Genomic DNA, 24,202 nt, shown 5'->3' with positions numbered 1-24,202 from the left:
GTCATTTCGATCGCCTTTTATTTTTTTTGCAGGAGCGCATTTCATAAAATGCACACACTATCGGTCCTAATCGACCACGCCCAAAAAAGTGCTATAAAAAATTTATATATTAATATTTTATTCCACTTTAAATTAGCCAATCTTTTAGACCTACTTCTCCTTGAAATATTCATGTCAAGTTTTAATTACATTTCGCGGATTTTAACCCTTTATATCCCGGTTTCGTCACATGAGCGCACTGCTTTTTTGCCCCAAAAAACATAAAACTTGAATATTTTCCAAAAAAAACATTTGAGGTAATATTCAATTGTTATTATAATTAGGCCTTTAGATGGACTAAAGATTGGCACCAACAGTCATTTCGATCGCCTTTTATTTATTTTTTTCAGGACCAGAAAATGGTCTCCAGGCGGCAAATGCTCCTCCTCTAGGCCGAAATAAGTGCATGTTGCCGGGGTAAGTCGCGACGATCACCGGGGCACGATCACCGGGGACTCCTTTTTCCAGCCCACACGTCCGATACCACGTGACAACAAATACGTCATTTCCTGTTGACTAAAAAAAAAAAAAAAGCACCCTCTAACGGTCCTAGGGACCGAAAAATGGTCCCGCCCGATCAGCGGGCGAAGCCGCTGCTGCACGCCAGAAATGAGGCTTCGTTTCCCGCAGGTCTATCCAAGCAGCCCGCTGTTTTCCAGCAGGGATCAAATGTGGAGCAAGGGCACCACCCGGTGGACAAATAAAAAAATTACAACTCTAAGGCTCATAGACCAAAACGAGACGGAGACATGAGTAATCACCAAGACATTAACGGTAATAATTCTGCAGTGAAAAATAGCGTTTATAATGGAAGTCAATGGGCCAAAAATGGTCCCCAGGGCTCTAAGAGGATGTGTATTGTTAGCTTAGCCACTGAAGCTAATTTAAGGAAGTCAGACTTGAATTTTGAAATGAAATTATGCCAAACTTTTTTTTAGAGAATTTGGCTATATTCCATTCAACACAGTGCAAATGGCTTGTAACTGAAAAACTAAAATGTACAAAAATGGTCCCAGGGCCAAAGAAGGGTTTAATCGGCTCGTACATGTCATATCAACATGTGACCCAACCACACATAATAAGCACCAACAGTGAGGATATAGCTCTAATACTAATGAGAATTGATATTCTCTTCTTGTTTTAAAAGATAACAAATTAGTACAACCATGTTTTGGCTTAGTAAATAAAAGTAAGCTTTGATACATCTGAAGCCACCATATGAAGTTTGTCATATCCAAACAGCATTACTATGGTTACCAAGGTCAGTAGAGGTTCTAGCTCGCTAAATATACACCAGTGCAGTTGGTGATCTCACAGCAGCATGTTAGTAATGGGTCACCTCCATTATAGTACCTGCCCTCTCTGGTGAGGTGGCAGCGAGAGCAGCAAGGTGTCATGACAACTCTCTCACCACCAGGAAATAAATCAAACTAAAGTGGATCGATGTCGAGGAAGTCTTTTATGGCTTCACATGGCTTGAAGCTGCATCTCATCTGCCCATGGAGCACCTTCGATAAGCTTGTGAACACAAATGTGAACAGCCAGCCTGAGGAGGATAGTCTGAATAAGTGCAAATGTCTGTTCTTTTCTGATGACAACACAGACCATTATAAAAATAGAGGTCAATTATTTCACCATGCAAAATGATATTCCCTCTATTTTCCAAAATGATAGTGTGTGTGTGTGTGTGTGTGTGTGTGTGTGTGTGTGTGTGTGTGTGTGTGTGGGGGGGGGGGGGGGGGGGGGGGGGGAGGCAAGTACTCCATTCCAACAAAACAAATCAAGAGCTGTCATATATACGCTGACATGTCAAGATGATTACATGTATAATATGGTTAATTTATATGCCATGGGTTAACAAGATCCATTCTTCTCCAGCTATAAAAGGATTTTTTAAGGAAAATTGACTTGTTTTTCCACTTACTTACATCATCTTAAGAGAGAGAGACTCTAGAGAGTATATGACCAAGCACCTTCAATATGTAAAACCTCTTTAAGGTAAGAACTCATATAGGTATTAGCTAAATAGGTTACAGAACAGCTATTTTAGGCAAACAACACAAAATACAATGAGCCCAAATGAGGCTAATACTTTATCAACTAGCACAGAACAGCTGGGAAAGAAAGAAAATCTGCATAGTAAAACTACTGAACTCACACCTTTGTCCAACAGTTTTCTACATGTTGAGAATCAGACATTCCCAGGTATTTCAGAGTTTTATCCTCGAGTTACAAAGCACTCAAAACACCACTTTTCATGTACTGTAGTATTATTGTAGTATGGGTAGAGAGTTGGGGAAAGTCCATAATAATATTAAAGTACATTTTTAGATGAAAGACAACATGTCTAAAATGTAAGACAGTCTGAAAACCTTCCAAATACCATGAATACTGTTCAGCTTTATGTTCAGTGTACACGTATATCGTGGCATCTTTACAACTTTATTTAAACTTTCATGTAAATATTTCCTTTCATTTGAACAAATCTAATGAATGGACAGCTTCTAAGAGTTTCATGTTGCTCATAAGAATGGACAAGCACACCTTACTATTTCAATGAATACAGTGGGCATCAATAAAAGAGGTAGTTACTTTATATCTCTTTAACATTTAAGATGGTACTTACAAACTGCCTCTTCTGGGAAGACTCAGCTCCTTCTGCAAATGAAAACAAGAGAGTTATAAGCATCAAAATTAGCACTACAATGTACTTTAACTCATCTTTTACCAACAAAGACCAAAGAAGAAAGTCAGCATTATTAAAAGGTTACTTTGGCTCATTTATGCAGAACTACCAATTACTTGTAGAAGATATAATGTCATATATGTGCATATTTATATCCTGAAAATGACAAATGCAAAGCAAAACTTGAAAAACAGCATTAATTTACAAGGACCATATTCAGCATAATATTTATGTTTAAAAATAAATGAAAGGAGGTGATGATTAAGGTAGCAACTGAAGTTCTATCATAAACTTTAATCTGTTCTGCTTTTCAGCTGCTCCAGCAGGTTAACACCTTCAAAAAGAGCCAACATATGGACGGAGAACACGGAGCAGGTGTGAAGCTGTTATATCCATTCCCAGAGAACTGGAATAATCTGCATCTGGATTTCAAACTGTTCACTTTAATCAGGTAACAGCTGCAATAAAATTAATGACTCAAATGATTTAAATTGAATTTGCCTTACTTGAAGATTGTTTACATTTAGTGTGGATTAAGGAAACACGATAACTCAGTCAAACACATCAAACACAAGCATAAAAATACATTTCACAACCTCCTTATGCTGTAAATGCAACTTGATGGCTGCCTAACTTCTTCTACACGTGTTGGTTTTAATACTTTATATGTATAAAAAACAAAAGGAGAAAAAAAAGTGACTGAAAATCAGTTGTATAGGGCAAAAATACACAGAGGTCACTGTGTGTACTGAAACGGCCCAGCAAACAACAATCCCCTCATTGATTTCTGGAGCGATTATGTTTTCTCACAAGATTGTTGCATGAAAAAAAACAAAAAAAAACTGCATGCAAACATTTGCAGAGATGCAAATTTCTTGCAGGCAAACAACTTACTTATGGTGGTGGGGGTTTTTTTGTTTGTCTATTTGTATATTTATTTATTTATTTTAATCTGTAGCTGTGTCCACTCTCCCAAACACAGAAATCAAATTGTATTGTGACATCACCAAAGAGATGGCACAAACTTTAGATATATTGAAGATTTCCCAGATTTCAAGATTGAAAGCCCTGTTGGTTTTCTTCCTAAAGGTAAATACAATGGTTTAGCTGAAGGACTGGATACAAATCTACATCGCATTCAGAGCAAAGTAACTCTGTACTGTTGGCAACCTTTGGGTGCTGGCAAAAATTGTGTATTGCCCAACCAGTTTGTGAGTAGTTGCTGAATGCTGCTGGGAGTCGCAAGGTGACAAATTTCAAGGCACAATTTTCCTGAGCATGTGTGTTATGGTGCTTCAGTGAGGTGATTTTTTTATTTTTCCCCACAGAAACATAACTGGCGAAGTGAACACCACTGTCAAACTTTGTTTGGTTATTTGTCTTGGATTGACTGAGGTCCATTTCAATTTTTTAGAAGTATTATGACTGTGCCTCTGGGAATAATGTGTTGAACTTGTCCACAACTGAAGTTATATATACATATTTGTCCGTATCTAAGAGTACAATTAGTCCCAAGGATTTTAACAATTCCAGAGAGTGCTGCCACTTTCCTTATTTTTCTGACAAGATGATGTGCATTTCTTCTGGAGCATAACTGATGGACAAAGCCAAGCTGTCAGTCTTGAGCTTTGAAGGAAGCATTTTTAATAAGATGTAGTGTTGCACTTGGAAATTTCTATGTTCCATATTTGGAGTACTAAGGCAGCTTCACTGGAGTGAATGGTCCCTAAAATTGGGTGCTTTTTTTTTTTTCTTAAATCAGAAAGTAAGACCTATAATGTTACAATATTTTAGTTCTAGAGCAGTCAAGGAAAATGAAACCTTACTAAACTACATTTTTACAGCAACAAAATGTTTGCATTTTTTATGTGGAGCTGCAAATCCCCTGAATCAACGGCAACTGCTGACACCATGGGTAGAGAAAAAAAACTGCAATTGAAGCTTCAAAAAAAGAATATCAGGCTTGCTGCCCTCTTGCTTTGTTGACAAGTCACACCTAAACACCACCTTCAGTGCATTAACCTGTAATACAATCAGCTCCTACAAATATTCAGCTCCTTTAGAGAAATTAAATTGCATGTTTCAGGAAAATGCTCCAAAGGATTTCTTTCTCTAAAAGCTGCCAGGAACAAATAAGTAAAATACAGCAGGCTACAAATGAAGCCACTGCTGCTGCTATAACATCTGTTGTACGAGTACCACATGAACAGCCATGCAAGTCAAGGACCAACATGAGACAATGACAGACAATCCCAGTGTACAGATCATTATATCCCCCATAGAATTAATAGGACAGTTTGTTCACACACTCCTGCAAAGAACTCAGGTGTTTTATTGCCCTCAGAATAATTCTGTGTGCAGTTTCAGCTCTGATTGCCTCAAATCTTTCAGTGTAGTTTCAATGTTTAAAATTAGATAAATAACCAGGTTTGGCTGCATTTTGTTTTGGGGCTACAAATCCCAAAGATAGGATAATAAAATGTTTTATTGTCTAATAACAACAGCCTGATAAGAGCAGGTCCTTTGTCTCACACAGCATAGGACATTGAGTTGATATGTATCGGCTGCTACAGTCAGCAGAAAAGATGCTAAGCCCCACTCTCCCTTTGCTATCAATTAGGGCTTAATGTCTGGTTTCCCCCGGTGCCTACTGAAGACCAAGGGCACAGTGTTTCCTTGAGAGACATGACCGACGCGAACACAACACTAATTACCAGGCAGTGAATGACTTACAGTGATGGAAAAGCCACCAATCATAGAACACCAAATCAATGTGTGAAGTCTGTAACATGAATGTATTCATTCATGCCTCAGGAACATATTTACATAGGTAAAAATAAATGTCTCATTTCTTCATGCTTTTGACACCTTTCTGAGTAAGCAAAGCTGTGCAGAGAAAGGGCTCCATTACTATCAACAAACGCTTTCAGATAGCACTGAATGCGGTTTTAATGAAACCATAGTGAGACGAGTTCTACCTCAAACCAATGTTCGGCTTTTGTCAAAATCACATTTTCTTGTATAAAAAAAGCAGCGCTGATCTAACACGAACTGAGAATTGACATTGACACTCTTATTCCACAAAACAGGATCTTTAAAAAGCTTATGAAACTCTGAGCTTGCAGAAATATAGAAAGTTACAACATTTAATGAAATCACATCCGACTTTTTAGAATGTTTTTATTTCACATTTTTCAGCAATATGATTGTCTCAGTGCGTTAGAGAGACTGTATCAGTTAAGAGTCGTATTTAATGAAATAGCTCTTTAATAAAGTATTGCAAAGGCCTGCAATAGCTTGAGATCTGAAAGCACTGAATATGTGTAAAACACACTGGAAGGAGGATGATGTATAGACATGCATGGCTTATAATGGCAATGGACCACTGGTGCTAACTGATATACTGACCTAACACTGAAGAAATAGCTGAATAATGAAGTGAACAGAGCTCTACTTAATGCCAGATTCAAGCAAATGCAGAAAACACATCTTCATGGAACATATAAGCAATCAATCCAGGAATTTCTGAATATAAACTCGACAACGGCTAAATGGAGAACTCAAGCCTTGTATTATGAAGTGAGTTCAAAATATTGAAGATTTCTTTCAGTTATATCTGGATTCACTTACCCCAACATTGGTAAGCTTGATAAGTGGTCACACAAAGCTGGAATAAAGTTGCAGCTAAGAATTTCTTACTGAGAGATGAGGAGACAGTTGCTTTTGAAAAATATCTTTGACCCTGCTCCTGTCCAGACACAGAAGTCTGAGGGATCTCCCAGGAGTGGGGACACAATTTTGCAAACCAAGCAGGAACATATGTAGATCTCAAAGTGACAGATGGACAAAACCAAAGACAATATTAGTTATTTGTCATAAATTCCACTAGTATTGTTAATTCATAACATGGCAAAGCTCAGTACCTCTACTCATACTCAAGTTTCCTTGAATAGACTTAAATAACAAACCAGAATGTATGAGAAATGCTTTTGTCCTTTTTGTTATTTGGTGCCACTGGAGAGCGGGTTTTTATAGATTGTTACCATGGAAACTGGCTTTTAGTTAGCCTGTAGCCTGGCTAACTTTTAGGCCTAAGATAAATCGGTCTTTGTGTAAACCTGCACAACTTCAAACTCATTTTAAGGACAAAACCAACCAGTCTAAAAAATAGGCAAATAGATTTTCTGTTCCCCCAGTTTCAATTGTGTTAGCTGTCATCGTGGAAATTCTTCACTTTTTTGCCCCACTTCATCATTGCACCAGTAGACCTCACCTCTTAGATTTCCCTTACAGATATTTCTCTGGGTGTGGTCAGAGTCACACAGGAGCCTGTCATTGTTAAAGTCATAACATGGAAGTCACACAAACCCCAGCCAGATCAGGTAGAATAAAAACAATGATTGACTGGCAGGAGACATTTGAACAAACAACCGCAAAAACCCTACATTTTACCATTTAGCAGTCTTACTTTTTATAAGTAATTTATGAGTAATTTCTAAAGTTAATTTTCAACTAAATTATTGAATGATTACTTTCATTACATGCATTTTAATTTATTTTTTAAAATTGTAAAATTTACATTTAAAAATTATTTTTAAATTTCCTTTCATAGCAAATAAGATCAGAGTGTAACGCCATGATGAAGTGGCAATCTAACAAATGAGCAATGAAAGTGGATCCTGTACATGTACTCAGCTGTTTATACAGTAACATATTTGGTACTGAAAGATAACATTTGTGACACGATGAACCTAAAAGTTGGTTTTGTTCCACAGAGTGAATGTCATTGAATGCCTTCTAGCAACAACATTTCATATCTAAGACACCACATCAAAGTGGTGGTGATACTCTTGTAAAAAGGCCTATGTGTAATGCTTCATTAATAATTCCCCTTGATTTATTTTGGATTTTCCCTACACCTCAAGATCAAAAGTGTACTTATTTTAACTGTAGTTTTCTGCTGACTAGCAAGGAAATTCCCATTCTTGTATCAAGTCATAATGTCATCAAATCAAACCCTGAGTGGAATCGGGGGAAATGAAGCCTAGTCTCCTGAATACTTATCACATCTGGAGGCTGCTATAGCATGCCAGAATGATCACTCAGGATTGCTGCTCAGATCTAGACTACTTTAGAAAAAATACCAATACTGTTTCAGCTGCAGAAACTCTCAGCAAATTGCAGCTGTGGGCTACGAGTCATGTTGCTAGTGAGGAAGACATTCACTATGCTGACTTAAAGTTTACCATGTACTACGTAATAAATCCCACCATCATCTTGCTGGCTGCAACCACAGATAGCCAGCCGGCTGAGAAAATGGATGGATGAACGGGCGTTGTTTGCCAAGCCTAACACATGAGTCAAACAACAACAGGAAGGCATACAGAAGACAAAGTTCAGCAGCCCATTCAGTAATATAATCAGTTAGAAAAAGCAAGCTTTTAGTGTGTTTTTTTTTTTTTTTTTTAAGATAACTATTTACCAGTGGTACCATAGGAGTGACTCCTATGTGATAATTTTAAACTTCAGATTGTCTTCAAAATACTAAAAGACATAAGTTTCATACAGTTGGTTGAACAAAAGCAAGCTCCTGCTCCTGTTTTTTCCCCTCTTTTCAACATTTTTCAGACTGATAAAATGAGAGCTATGTTAAAAGTAATTATTAGATACAACCCCCTGTACATGTGTGCACACTCTTAAGCACTGCACAAAACTGAGGAAAGTTCACAGAAACAGAAAAAAAAATACTTTGATCACCATGCGTTCAGTGGAACTGTTAATGGGCATGCTGCACAGGCTTTATAAGTCATGTTAAGTGGGGGAGAAATGTGATTTGAGGTTCATAACTAGTCCTCTTTTTAATCGAACACAAAGCACAATTTTGTTTGACGTTTGTTGGTCAAATTCTCTATAAAAAAAAATAAATTAATGAACGGAGGATAGATTATTTGTTCACAGTTCAGTTGTTTTATTCATAACATACATGAAACAAAGAGTTGGTCTTCAGAGTGGCAAAAAAATCCTAATCAAAGGTTTTACTCAAAACTAAATTTTACCTTCATCATTGCAAAACGCTGCTTCAAAGTCAGAGACCTCAAGTGAATCTGGAGATCAGGAAAGATCAAAGAGCTCCAAACGTGGTGTAGGAAGGACTACATACAAGACCTTAAAGTGCATTCACCGCCCCTGACGAGCAAACAAAAGACGCTACGTTAAACAACGACATTAAATAATAAACTTGATGTTTGACCAAAGAAATGAAATCCGAGCAGCTGGCTTTACATCAGTAAAACCAGGTCTACAATCTCAGTAATAATTTCTACCATGACGCTTAGCTCACTCTGAAAGACATCGATTTCTGCGCCAGTAGGAGGAGATTCATAGTGAAGTGCATCTACTGTTAGAAAGCTTTGCTGATTAAATCTGTTGGCATCCTCGTAGTTTTGCTTGTAGCAGGATGTTAGGTGTCATAAATGCTTAACCCACTGCCTCATCCAATGCTGTAAGAATGAAACGCCTCATTACAAGACAGATACCCAGCTTAATGTTCTTTTAATTTGATGACCACCATTGTTTTGAGCAAGGAGTTCTTTTCAATCTGATAACAGTGAAACCTTAACACCAATTCATTAGGGACACCTGCTCAACTCCTCTTTAACATAGTATCTAATCAACCTATTACACTCAGCGCATTTAAGAAGTTGAAAGCAAGCATATTGCAGAAAGTGAGATAATCTACACAGAACAGAATCTACACAGTAATTACTCTGTCCAACAAATAATTGAACAACGTACTGCATTACTTTTAAGAAACATAACAAGTAATGTGTAATGTACTATTTTTTGTGTAACGTTCCTGTGTCTGTGAAATCGGTCCAAATATCCAAATCAGGGTTGGTGGAGGGACAACTTAAAGCTGTTTTACTGTACTGTACAATTAACATGTTCAGGCACTTCTCATTTAAAAAAAAAAAAAAAAAAAAAGCTAAAAGAAACACCTACAAATATGTGTTTAGTAAAAGTGACTTGCATATCAATCGAAAGTTTAGAATTTGTAGAAGTAAGTTTTATTTACCATATTTAAATATGTAAAATAACAAGTTGACCAATTTAGGAACAGAAAACGATCATTTAAAGCTGTCGCGGCTGTTTCAGTGAAAAACTGTGACAGAAATACAGGGTGGGCCGTTTATATGGAGACACCGTAATAAAATGGGAATGGTTGGTGATATTAAAGTCCTGTTTGTGGCACATTAGTATATGTGAGGGGGCAAACTCCTCAAGATGGGTGGTGACCATGGTGGCCATTTAGAAGTCGGCCATCTTGGATACAACTTTTGTTTTTTTTCCCAATAGGAAGAGGGCCATGTGACACATCAAACTTATTGGTAATGTCACAAGAAAAACAATGGTGTGCTTGGTTTCAACGTAACTTTATTCTTTCATGAGTTATTTACAAGTATTTTATTATGGTGTATCCATATAAATGGCCCACCCTGTATATTCAAAACAACACAGAGATCTGTGCGTGCTAATCTGCTAACAGTGCTTAATTTAAAACATAAAAGTTAAAGTTACTGATATAATATAATAAGAACATTTCTTTGTTCACAAGTTTAATTGCTGCTGTCATTGTTACTGCCTTTCAGATTGTTTAAAAAGATGCCCAAAGTGTCCATGTCACATTTGTAACTGGGATTTGCATATAGCTCATTGCTCCCTTCAATATTTAAAGTGGAATGGTTTGTTGATGTTTGATAGGAGCAAACACAGATGATGGACGTGATGTACAAACTCAGACAAAAGACGGTATGAACAGCTGGAGATGAGAAAGGACTGGCAAGCAAAAATAACAAAAGACATGAGCTGAGTTTAAACAGTAGGTAGGCCTACTGTAAGGGCATTGGAAAAATGTAAAAGTAGAGGCTAATGCTACATGATATATATTAAAGCAAGAAATGAAAGGACTGAAAAATTGTTATAAACCACAAACCTTTAGAGAAATTGTGCCTTTCAGAACAAAAGTTTAAAAGATAAAGTTTTCAGGTCACCATGACAAAATTTCTCCCTGATAAATTACTGTACAGTATGTCTCCTAACTGCTCATTTGGAGTTATACTTCCTCAAATGCTATTTCTCAGTAATGATTTTATGTTGTTGTTCTTGTTTAAAGGGGAAAACAAATTTCTTAATGTGACTTCATTCATAGCGAAACGCAAGTACTCTAGCACAAGGACACTTTAGCAGAGAAGCTGTTTGCGTCTTCTAGCAAAACATAAGAGCTTTCTCTTTGGCACTTCACTAAAGTACTTCTGCTTTTGAGAAATTAGCAAATAAAGGGAAAAAAATATTTCAGTGTTTACTGCTCTCATGGAGTATAATGTCTATCCATAGCTATGTTAATATAAAAAGGATTCATGGGTAAGCTTTAATGAAATGCACAAAATGTGAAAGCAAATGGACTTTCTGCTTCGGCACGGTCATAATTTGTTGGCCAGGCTGCATCTCACCAGCTGGCTCACACCACTTCACACAAAGTAATGACACACCCCTCACTTCTACAAGCTGCGCACAGACACACCCCTCACTTTGCAGTCCGGTGTATTGGTTTGACAGTGTGAGCAGTTGTTGGTAGATGTAAAGCCCATCTTGAACATCCGATGACCTGTATAGTGCACTCTATGTAGTATTTTATATTGAATTAATTAAGGACTGGGATTTCTAATTAAATGAAAGGTTTTTAAGCAAATCTGAGACCAGAAGTTTAGGTCTAAGTTAACTGATAAATTCGCTTCCCATTTTGCAATAGGAAGTGATATTGATTCATCTGTCTTAGAAAGCATTCTGTATATTTTGGAAAGTAATTTTGGGGTTTTAAGAGTAAGAAATTGAACCACACTTGTTTGTAGTGTTTGTAGTTCAACTTGACCCGGTTTAAATCTTTTTTATTATTATTGTTCCAGATAGGTGTACGTTTGCATGGGATTAATAAAGACTCCGTCAATTTTAGAAACTCCCACCATGCTGTCAGAGAAGAGCTGATGTTGATGCTTTTAAAGCATTCATGTCGTTGGATGTTTGAGCTGATAAATGGTAGGTCTGAGATCTCTAGATTATTGCAAAGTGCTTGTTCTACATCTAGCCAAGGTTCATCTAAGAGGGTATGTTTTAGCCATCCTGAGATAAACTGAAGCCTGTTGGCTAAGAAGTAGTGCTGAAAGTTAGGTAGTTCTAATCCTCCTCTATCCTTGGTCTTTTGTAGTGTTTTTAAGCTTATACGTGGGGGTTTATTTTTCCAAAGGAATTTGGACATGAATGAATCTAGAGATCCGAACCAATCTTGTGGCGGTTTAGTTGGGATCATTGAGAATAAATAATTTATTTTTGGTAAGACCATCATTTTTATAGCGGCAACCCTTCCCATGAGTGATATGGGTAGACATTTCCATCTAGCCAGATCATCTTCTACCTTCTTTAAAAGTGGGATATGGTTTAATTTAGTTAGATCTGCAAGCTTGGGAGAAACATTAATACCTAAATATTTTATATTTCCCGATTGCAGTGGTGTAGAAGAGGAATTATGGAAGGAGCAATTAATCGGTAGGACTGTAGATTTTGACCAGTTAATTGAGTAATGTGATATTCTTGCAAAAGAGTTTATCAATTCAATCACCCCAGAGATATTGGTTTGTGAGTTTTGGAGAAAGAGTAACACATCATCCGCATAAAGGCTGATTTTATGTTCCACGTTCTTGCATTTTATGCCCTTAATTACTGAATTCTGTCTAATTGCTGCTGCTAGTGGTTCAATAAAAATTGCAAATAATGAAGGGCAGAGTGGGCATCCCTGCCTGGTGCCCCTCAGGAGACAGAAGCTGGAGGATGTCTGGTCATTTGTTTTGACAGAAGCTGTTGGGGAATTGTATAATATTTTTAACCAGTTAATGAAAGAGGATCCAAAACCAAATTTGTGTAAAGTTGCAAATAGAAATTTCCAGTTAATTCTGTCAAATGCTTTTTCTGCATCTAAAGAAAATATTGTAGTTTTAAGGTTTTTACTGTATGAGTAGTCTATCAAATTAAGTAATCTGTATTTGTTGATGAGTGCCTACCTTTTATGAAACCAGTTTGTTCAGGATGAATTAAGAGGGGGATTATTTTCTCTAATCTCTTTGAGATTGAGCTTTGCAGATTATTTTAAGGTCTACATTTAAAAGGGATACTGGACAAATAGTACCTTCTCAAAGAGCACGGTTACCTCTGCTCTTTGAGACTAGGTCTGAGAAATAGGCAGCCCTCACATCTCGAACTGAAAAAGAAACTAAAGAGAAACTAAAAGTCCTTTAAATGAAGGAGATGAACATTTAAACAAGTTTTCCTCCACAAACGCTCAACTTTACGGCTGGAACGCTTTAAACGGCGAATGCTGTCATTTATCCTGGGGGACAACTGAGACACAAGCTAGTCTGGTTTTCACAGAACAAAAATTATCTAAGATAGAAAGACAATGATTATTAAAAAGATTTGTTAATAAATCTAACTGTTATAGGAAAGTAAAACTAAATTAAAAACATCAGAAAATTTAGCAGCAGTAGAGGAATTTAAGGTGCGAGAGCTAATCACATGTCAGCTAAACAGAAGAGAGACAGATGGAAAGACGAGTTAAAAAGAATACAACAATGGTCCGAAATAAAAGTGTCCTCGGAACAATCAATGGTTAATCCGAAGGTAAAAACAAGGTCCACTGTGTGTCCTTTGGTGTGTGTGGGGCCAGAAACATGCTGTGTAAAATAAAAAGAATCATTAAATTCAGAATTATTAATTTTTTTAAATTACATTTTTAATAAATTCAAACTACTGAAAACAGAATTAGCAAGATCTGGCCAACTCTGAACCTCTGAAGTCCTGTTTTTACACTCAACAATCAAGGAATGATGTCATCCCTTCCTTGTCTGGGAATGAATGGGGAAACTGCAGCGCGGACAAACTTCCGTGTTTCCTTTTGAATGTGAAAGTTAGAGTGCCACCGCAGCCTAACCCACAGTCCACTGTGTTTGGTGTAGCTGGTGCATGTGAGGGAACATAAAGAAGGCTTGTGTGGAAGAAGGGGGGAGGTGGTAGGGGTTTGCCACAAAGGAACAGAGAGATTAGGGCAACTGTGCACAAAATTACTGTTGGGAAGCTTTTTGAAAAATTAAACAAAGTATTATTGGTTTCCCCACAGAAACTCATTAAGACCTTGAAAATTTTTTCGTTTAAATTAAACATCAGTATTTCTGCTGTCTAACTTTCAAAAAGATCCATAATCACTGAGCAACACATTGACACCAATTTTGTGAGTATAAAAGTCAAATCTTAGAGATTCTTTCTTAAGGCTTCCTCAAAAGCTAAATAAATTAAATTTTTTAAGGAGGAAAAATTGCAAAATATTCTCAGTATGTTTTTTTTATGTCACATTATGAAAGCAGTTTTACTGGTTAAATTCATCAGCCATGGAACAGCATAATTACCATGGATTACACAGAGTTTGTAAATCAAAACACATGTACAAGTTTTAAAAAAGCAGTTTTCTTTTTTAATGTTTCCCAATTACTCTGTACCTGACTCTAGCTACAGTAAGCAAAATTATAAATTAAGCCTAATTAAAGATAAAAAATATAGCAGCTGCTGCAGTGTTTGTGGGGTTGGTGGAAGAAAATGAACAAAGCTTAAAAGGTCTTTGATTAAAAATGATATGACATATGCTATAAAACACACATGCATCCCCTATGTCTTTACTTTTTCATTTTTATCTTATGGTATTGCAGTGTTGGCAAACATAATTTACTAAAATACATCATTTGTTTTGACTATTGTCCTGATCTCTGCTCACACCTCAATCATGATTTCTGACAACAAGGAAAAAGCCTCAATATGAGCTCGATTATCATAGAAAGTCAATAATAGAATAGAATAGAATACTTTTATTTGTCAATTTCTTCAAATGTACTTGCCATACAAAGGAATTGAAATTACGTTTCACACTGTCCCATGCGTAGACATTGACAACAATAAGGTGCAGATGCACAACAAAAACAGCCCTAACAATAAAGTAATAAATAGTAATATAATAATATAAATAGTGCTAAAATAAATACTAAAAATATATATATAGCAGCAGGTGTGTGCAATTGCAATGCAATAATCCACAAGAAACCCCCTCTCAAAACATACAGTAATCAATCTTTCACCAAGTACATGTAGCTCTTGTTTCCCCTTTCAAACAGCTAACACAAATAAAATGTGAAAATGAATTGATTTGTTGTTTAAGAAGTAACACAGCTTGGATGAAAACACAGCCACGTGAACCATTATTTACAAATCTTTACAGAGAAAAAAAGACACAAGGATTACCAACTGCTATGGTGAATTATGTGCAGACAGTCCTGCCAAGAGATTCTCTCACACACAAGCATGCATCAATATGCCAAGTGTTAAAGCAGAAAGGTCTCAAAGTCCTGAATGTGCTCTGTTAAAAGAGCAACCAATGCAGAAGCCTCACAAACAACATGCAGATCCAGGGAAAAAGTCCCAACAGACACAGCAGCACATGTAGGCATAGCTTGATTTGCTTTCCTACCTGTAGCCCCCGTCTCCTCAGAATGCTGGGCTCGTCCATGGTACAGAGCCCCGACTTATCATACCTCCTTACCGGTGCACAGCCATGCTGCACTGACTCGCCTCCCTGCACCCTCCCTCCCTCAGGATAAATCTGATCTTAGCAGCTGCTAAACACTTCCATCAGAACTTATCTGATTGGAGGGGGGCAGTCAGCTGACACCTCCCCTTGTTCCTCAGCTCTCCAACTTCAGGAGTGAAGGAGAGAGACAGAGCAAGAAAATGGGAGAGAAAGAAAGAGAGGGAGAGAGAGCGTGAGGGGAGAGTCAGAGAGAAGATGGGCAGTTCTAATTTAGCGTAGCGACTGGTGGGAGTGAATGGGAGGTATGGTGGGTGCCAGGGGCATATGGGAGCCCCAAGACTCATTTCTCTGAGCAGCCATGCTTTTTGGGCACCCTAGATGACCATGAAAATGAGAGGATATCCTTTCCAGCATTGTTCTGCTCCAAACTCAACAATGAATCTGGCATCCTGGCTGCAGTATGTAGGACTAACTGTCCTCACTGGTCTTATTGCAGTCAGTGATTACTCACCTGAAGGTTAGGCCATTGACCAAAAAACAAACATGATAGCTGACACTGCAGCTGGTGTGAAAGAAAAGGAGAGGGCTACAGAAAAGCAATGCATCAAGGGAGGGGAAAGAGAGGGGGGAAAAAAAAAAGAAAAAAAAAAAAGGGAAAATTACAACCAGCCTCATTGTAAAGTATACTGTTGCTGCACTACACCATTTTAAACTAGATGTGAAAATGTTACAAATGCAAAAATGCAAGCCAATTCGCACGCATGCAATGCATTCTTCATTCTAAAGAACCCAATACAGAAATCAGCCAGCACAACCTGCTACATATATCCAGTGTCAATTTCCAGCAATTTCATGCACTGGTACAGCTCCAAAGAAATTAGTTTTGAGGCAGTCGGTAAGTGATCACAGATCTTCACACTCACTAACTCCATGTCTCCACGCCATCCTGAATTATTAGCATTTGTAAAATAAGTTGTTTCCATGTACCACGCTGCCAATTTGATCTTGCAATTTTGCATTCTGTTTCAGTCTGTGTTTTTCGTGGCCCCCCTCCTCTTTATCACCCTCTCTCACTCATTTCCATTCACTGTGGTACTGCTCTGTGAATATTAAGTGGGCCCCTTCCATTCTCCTCATCTCCAGCCAAGCTCAAAAGATTCATCTTAGAGACTAACGCTTGGAATGATGGCTACCACAGCTGGTGGAGAAGGTGCAAGGGATTGTCGCACAGGTGACCACTACATCAACTTTTTCTCATCTTGAAACCTGTACAACAGAAAGCTGATGAACTGGTGCAGGGGCTGGGGGGCAGCAGTCATTTGTATTACTGTGCTGATAAGGAAGAGACCAAAAAGTCCAGGTCTGTGCTCGGGTAATCAGGTTGTTTTTGAATAAACCCCATAATAGCTCAGAGGACAAGGATTACAGTAGTCAACTTTTTCAGCTTGAACAATGGCCTCCAGATTACCTGCGGGAATTAAAGAATCCTGTTATGTCTCAAGCCGCTGCTCAGTCTGTGACTGCTTGAAGGAACAATTAAGAAAATTCCACATTGGGCTCACAATGAAGATGAAGGGCAGCAGAAACACAAGGGAGGGGTCATTTGTCTTATTTAGTGCACAAAGCCCAGATTTTTCTATCGTACACAGCCACTGAAACAACCTCAGCAGCTATGAATGTCAAAACAATTAAGCAACACCCAATGACAACACCTGACAGACAATTAGCAAATATTTTGATTAGAGCAGGGCGATATGACTAAAAATATTTATCACGATATACATTCGAAAATTTGCGATAACAATATAACTGACAATATAATTGACACTAGAGAAAATACTTTACAACTCCACAACTTTATTAGTGCAAAAAAAAAAAAAACCCAAAAAAATCGATATATTTTCACTTACACAAGCAGCTTTTTTAAGTGCATTAAAGTTATATAAAAAATTAACAGTGCAAATGCAAATTCCTTGCTGACAGTTTACCCAAAAGGCATTTCCAGTGGAAACCGGCCAACATATCCTCAGCATAACCATGTAGAATATCCACAAAACTTAAAGAGGTTATACACACACAATATTATGTTGAAGCACAGTACGTATGACTCCGCCAGGCTCCTGCCTACGATAGCCGTAATGCTCCGACAACCCATCAAGCGGTGCGACAGATTTTCGAGCGCTGTGTACATAAGATCGCTTCGAGGTCAGTAAACACAACCAGAATTCATACATAAGGCACACGGGGGTATAAGGCACACTGTAGATTTTCAGAAAAATCAAAGCATTGATTTTAAGTGTGCCGTATTTTCCAAAAAACACGGTAATAACGACGGCCCGCTAGCATGCGCTACCAAAAATATAGCTTTGTTGTATATCTGAGGGATGAAAGCCAAACCAGTTCCACACCACTGAAGCTGCAGCATTTTTACAAACCAATTCTGGTTCATCCGTTTCATTCAACAATCCGCTTTCCCTCTTCTCATTCTGCGTCACCACCATGTGCATATGTAAACAAAGGCACTGCGCACGCGCGTTTTACCCATATTCTATCGCGATATTTCATTTTCTTATCGTTGCCCAACATTACACCGGTATTACCGTGAACGGTATGATATAGCCCAGCCCTAATTTTGATAAATACAAGGAGCAACTCTCATCTTTAATTTATCTTCACAAGCACATTTACACTGCTTTCCATCATACTGGATGTTAAACTTGTTGCTTAGCATATTTTTCTGTCCAAGCAACAAGTATTACATAGTACACCAGAATTAAGTGGCCAATAATGTTCCATTAAAAGACAACCACGTTGTCTCTAAACGCTGCTCTCAAAAGCAACTCTTAGTTTTAAAGGTAATCTCATGTAAAAGTTGACATAATGGGTCACCTGTCTGAAATTCCCTTGCACCTTCTCCAGCTGTGACAGCTGTCTTGTGCACCTCTGCACCACTTTTTGTGCTTCTGCTTTTTTCAGTTCCCTCTGTGAGCCCTTTTTTCTCTTCTTTAGAGTTTTCAAGGGAAGAGTCCATAGCTTGAGCCCAAATTCAGCACATCAGATCACAACTTCATCCAGGAGCATGCTCATTCTACCTAGAATTCTACTGTAACGCCCTGAGACGTCTGAGAACATTCTATGAAAACAAACCAAAGACTTGTTGCATGCCATTGTTTATTCTCTTGCACACAATGACACTGAAATAAAAGAGTTGATTTGACCAAGTTGAGAAATTCAGTCTCTCTTTCTCTCTCTCTCTCAAGAAGAAGAGTCCAAGAAATGCACTAAGTGTTCTTAGAAGCAATTTCAAAAGATGAGAACAAAAGTGGAAGTGGCCCAGAGGTGCACAAGAAGAAGAAAGTGAAGAGATCAGACAAATAACATCAGGCAATAATTCTGATTTTCATAGGTCCTGTCCAAGGACTTCAATTGCAAATTCAAATTATGGAAAGGAAAATGCCAAATACTGGTTTAAAGTACACATGTACAGTTATAGTTTATAGTTATATAAAAACTCTGAAGACACCAATCTAAACATTATGTGAAACCGTTTCTCAAAAAGAACATTTCTATTATCTACTTATTACACTGTGTCATTGACACAGTATAGATGCGAATATAAATGCCTAAATTGTCACTTATAAAATTCTAAAATAAATAGAAATCAAAAAGCCCATTGTGGACAGCTTTCAGAAAATAAAATCAGACGAAGTAAAGCTGCTTTGACATGGGTTTAGGGGTTTTGAGGTTTTGAGGCAGACAGTTTGAGCCAATGGCCTCAGAGCAGGTCTACAGAAAAGCCTCTGGGAAAAGTCCAGGGGTTGTCTGTGACTCATTTCCTCCTGGCAGGTGGACAGCTGAGGTTGTTTTCACTACCTTTGGAGAAAAAAGGGAGAGCTGGCACTGAGAGTGCTGATTGAGTGACCCACAGCCTCTGCTCTGCCCGGGCTTATCAGACCAATAGGTAACCTGCAGATATAAGGCAGGCAGAGGAGGGACATGGCATGTGAAGAAAGCAGTAAGACTAGAAAGAGTGTATTCCCTCCATACAAATCAGTGTCAGCCATACTAAGGCCCAAAACTGACAACCTGTGAATGAATTAAGTAAGCCTTAAACCTTTAAAACAAGGGGAAAAGGTGACCAACAAGAAACAGAAGCCACTCAATTCCTCTCTATTTTATTTAATTTGGACAATACTGAGTGACCATGTAAATACAAATACAAATCCCTTCATAAGATGAAATTTAACGGTTTAAAGGTCAATCTACGTTCCTACTCTCACCTATGGTCATGAACTCTGGGTAGTGACCAAAAGAATGAGGTCGCAGATATAAGCTGTGGAAATCAGTTTTCCTTCGAAGGGTAGCTGGGTTCTCCCTTAGCTTAATTTGGGCGGTTGGTTGGTTATTTATATTCAGGTTTAGTGTCGATTTTGGTCAGTAAGAGAGTTGTGGTAACCCAAACCATCACCGCACATACCAGCTGTGATGGTTTGGGTAGAAAGGTAGAGAAAGCAATACGTCGCTCAATGTCCTCAAAAAAAGGAAGTACAAACATCTCAGCATCTGGTTTACAATAGACAATAACATCTGTAATTTTCTATTTATGGCACAACTCTTCCTTGTGTGCCTTGACATAAACTGCATTTCCTTCCTTTGCAAACACAAACTACTCCAACTACAATGATATCAGTAAAGGACATCAGTGACTGACGAGAGTCCACAAAGGCACAACATCAGGATTATGACAGTCTTATCTCCATATCACACCAGACGTGAGGTATTGATTTTCTGCCAAAGAGCATCACAGTCAAGAGAGATGGGCCACGCTACTCAAAAAAGCATGCACACTCAGGGGAATGATGGAAAACCATGATGGACAGAAAAGGCAAAGACCAATAACAGCAATCCAGTGAGGTAAAGGGGTAAAACATTGCTGTGAGATCTTGAGGTCATCTGTGCAAAGAAGGTGCTTTTTTGCACAGATAGAAAACAAATAGATGGAGACGAAGTAAAAAAAAAACAAAAAAAAACAAAACCTAAGTATAGGATAGGAGTATTAACATGGAGCCTGCCTTTAGCTAACTTCTAATGTGAGCAAGAAATAACATGCTGATTCTTGGCAAGTTAAATAATATCTTAGTTTAGTATGTTTGTATATTTGCATTTGCTTGGGTATTCTTTCACGTTTGTACTGTATTCTTTGTAAACAATTTCAGATGAGGTGCTAGCTCCTGTTCGTATGGGGTTTGATTACACTAAATACAAGTCAAACTTACCAAAATGGAAATCCATCAAGCAGACATTTGACTCAAACCACTAAACAATATCAACCCATTGATGCCGGCAGAGCAAAAGTCAGAAGATGAACAAAGTCCCTAGACTGTCATTGGATGAATCCTCTGCACATTGGAAATGTCTGCAAAAAGGAAATTATCCAATGAAGATCCAGAAAAGAAACCAATGAGCTGTCTAACCACAGGCATTGTAGAATTATGTCTTTAGTGATATGTTAACTGTATCTTGTACAGTTTTAATGCCATTTCCTGATAAACATATTTATACAAAACCCCTGCCAGAGTACAAAGTAATGAAAACTACCTTTGTGGTAGTCATGGAAAACCACCTACAGTTGGCAGAGGACCATTTTAAACTAACAAGAAAGCATCCAATTCTGGCAGCAAGTCTGTTCAGACAAGAATGCATCTGCCAAATCTAACCAGGGTTACAACTGACCACAATGACAGACTATAACAGAGTTTGTATTCTGGCAGGCCTCCATTCATTCATTGTGATTATAGCCGAGGACTGGAGGGCTTCCCGATCATAACCATGACTATGACAAATGTCATTCTGCCTGCAAGGTCTAAGTGACAGGAATAATCGTTTCATGTTTAAGTAAACTGTTTAAGAGTTTTTACCCTAAAACGGTATTCAGGCAAAGTTATCCTCCAAAGCAGGGAAATATTCATTTACAAAAAAGTGTGAAATTACCAAAATTTAATCAATTAAAACTGTAAGAAGAAAACCAAGAAAGAGCATGATCGACAAGAAGCTAAGATATTCATCCATTTTGCTCCTCTCTCAAGGTCAGCCAATTCAACATGTTTTCTAAGCTCATTCTGAAGGCAGGCTAATACAGTGGCTGTAGATGAACCCCTGAGGTGTCAGTGCAGCCGACTTCAAAAGATACTGTTAAGATATAGCCATTCAGCACACATCAGCCATTCAGCTTGTGTCCACACAACACCGTATCCGGGCAGCGGTCACCAGTATTTCATTTTCTCCTGCCGTTAAGCACTGAGTCACCAGAGTCATGCAAACAGTGTTAAGAATAAGAATCAGCAGAAGAGAATGGCACAATCTTTGTTCCTAAAGGAACAACGATAACACCTGGCCATACGTTGTGTACATACAAAAAGAAGATGGAGTTGTAAAGACGTACACGTTTAAGAATAATCAAGTCTTTGTTAGACAGATTTTAAGACATTTGTCTGAACTTAAAATTCTATGTTTTAACCAGTAAATATAAGGGGATAGAGGAAAAAATCAATATAGCATAATATCGTAATATTTTGCATGGTGATAATCATTATCAATATTTTATTAAATAAATTAAAATACTACAAACAAGAGGGCTCATCTCATGCGTCACTATCCTGAGATAATGTTAATAAAACCATAAAGCACTGGAACATTAAATTCTTCTATCTTTAAAAGGAGAGCTAAGCTAAGAAAATTTAAATAGTTTATCTCATTTGATAAAAGCAGTATTGACAGTTTGACTTTAAAAACATAATTTGCAGTTGAAAAAGGGCGATACGTTTTTTGTAAAGTCATTAACAACAAATGATGCACATTAATTTTCATGAGTGCTAAATAATTTACAATACTTGTCCAGTGTCATTTTCAAGTTACAAATATAAACAGCACTATACAGCAGCAGCTTTTTGAAACACATTATGAAAGTCTGTCACAGCTCGATCACGGGACTCAACACTCAACCACTTAACATTGTTCTTCCCACATTACATTTGTATGGGAGGCACCACGTTTCATCAAGCTAAAGGAACAAAAGACGTTTGGTTACACTCGAATAATTTTCAGAGGTTGAACCAAGGCCACAACCTTTCACTGACCTTAAACATGTCCTGGGAGATCCTACAAATAACATTCAAAAAAAAAAAAAAAAAAAAAAAAAAAAAAAAAAAAAAAACACACAAAACTATCGCTTGAAAATATTGTACGTTAGCCTCTTAGGACCTCATGGCCTTATAGACTGCGCTATGAGTGCACAAAATTGACTTTTGACTCCATCTGGGCTCACAATGACACAAATGCACTTTTATGTTAACACACTGGATAAACAGAACCTGATAAATGTGGCACTGTGTCTTAGTAGCCTAATACAAATCTGCCGAGACAGAAAGATTTTTGTCAATGATAGTTTAACCAAGTATTTGACCTAATGCTCAATGTGTACAAGGGCTGTGTTACAATAACACATAACATAAAAGTCACAGATGTCAAACTGATTGAACACATTAGCTGAAGGACATCTTCACACGAGAATTAAGTTACAGCAAATCATGTACAGAGCACAATAACCAAAAGGAAAATGTGAAGCTTTTACAAGCACAAGGGCACATGTATTTAAGTTCCACATAGTGAAAACACACTAGCGCCCCCAAGTGTAAGGAAGCAGGCCGGCTATTTTAATACCTGACTTGTACCAAGACAAAATTTGTTAAGATTAAAAACAGCAGAATATTTAAAAAAAAAAAAAAATTGTTTATCAAACTACATAACATATGTCTATTTGACAAAATAGTCCATCAGTTTGACTGCAGCACTGTTATTAATGTAAACACTGTCAACATGAAATAATGAGTCGTTTGAAAAACAGACACCCTCAAGTACCTGTTTTAGGGTGAACACACTGTGATCACTGAGCATCAGTTAGCAAAAATGTGCTTTCACGGTAAGTAAGCAGAGACACACCTGTGCATACAAACATACACCTTACTTTTTTTTTATTACATTAACCTTTTCTGTAACCGATTGCAAGCACACACAGAAATGACTCATAGGTTAACAGCATTAGATTACCCTCTTCCTTTGATTGCATCTTGGTCCTGAGATAATAAGATCACAATACGGCATCAGAGTATCTATCAGTGTCATCTGAAAGAACCGAACGGGAGCACAGTGAAGGTCAGGTCTGTCTTCATGACGCAATTTATGTCAAAGCACTGATGCACCTGGACCTCAATCAACATCATCCCCTTTTTTTAATGTTTAGACTTTAAACTACACAGATATGCACCAGTTTAAAATTGCCTTCGTGCATCTGGTACGATATCTCTGATCAATATGAATACTGATGTTGCTGATGTGCAGTCCGTCATATACTGTATCAACAGAAAATGCAGAAATGTAAACCGGTTTATAAACAGAAATAGAAACATTTACAGAACAAACAACGCAGTTAGGCGTTTCATTATCTGTCAGTAGTGACAGGATACAGTCATTAAGAAAAACATACAGGTCATTCGCTGGACCACAAGTTAGTGGAAATACATGAAACTAAAAATAAAACCCATGAAAAAACTGTTAGTCTCAGTCACTGACAGCAGGAGGTACACTTACCTGAAAATCTTGATATTGGCTCACACTAGTAAGCAACTAATTATACCTTTTTTGGTTTTTGCTGTTGTTTTATCTTTTGAAGTATTATACACTTGCAAAAACAAATAGCAAGCTAGCTTTATGTATTAAGAAGAAAGATGTTCAATTATTTG

At 37.6% G+C, this 24,202-nt stretch overlaps 1 protein-coding gene across 2 annotated transcripts in view; it reads right to left on the bottom strand.

The window, feature by feature from the left end:
• The window catches only part of mast4 (microtubule associated serine/threonine kinase family member 4), a 97,846-nt gene that overhangs the window by 49,427 nt on the left and 24,217 nt on the right, over positions 1–24,202 (bottom strand). For both annotated transcript variants that reach the window (XM_085359982.1, XM_085359983.1), the window contains exon 4: positions 2,666–2,697. In XM_085359982.1, the coding sequence (XP_085216108.1) occupies positions 2,666–2,697 (32 nt within the window). The remainder of the gene's footprint in view (positions 1–2,665; positions 2,698–24,202) is intronic.

Source organism: Diplotaxodon limnothrissa, linkage group LG7, assembly GCF_057381915.1.
Source record: "Diplotaxodon limnothrissa isolate DT_005_m linkage group LG7, D_limnothrissa_male_GT1.1, whole genome shotgun sequence".
Taxonomy (NCBI): Eukaryota; Metazoa; Chordata; class Actinopteri; order Cichliformes; family Cichlidae; genus Diplotaxodon; species Diplotaxodon limnothrissa.
The sequence above is the reverse complement of the archived record's forward strand: the minus strand, read 5'-3'. Positions and strand labels throughout refer to the sequence as shown.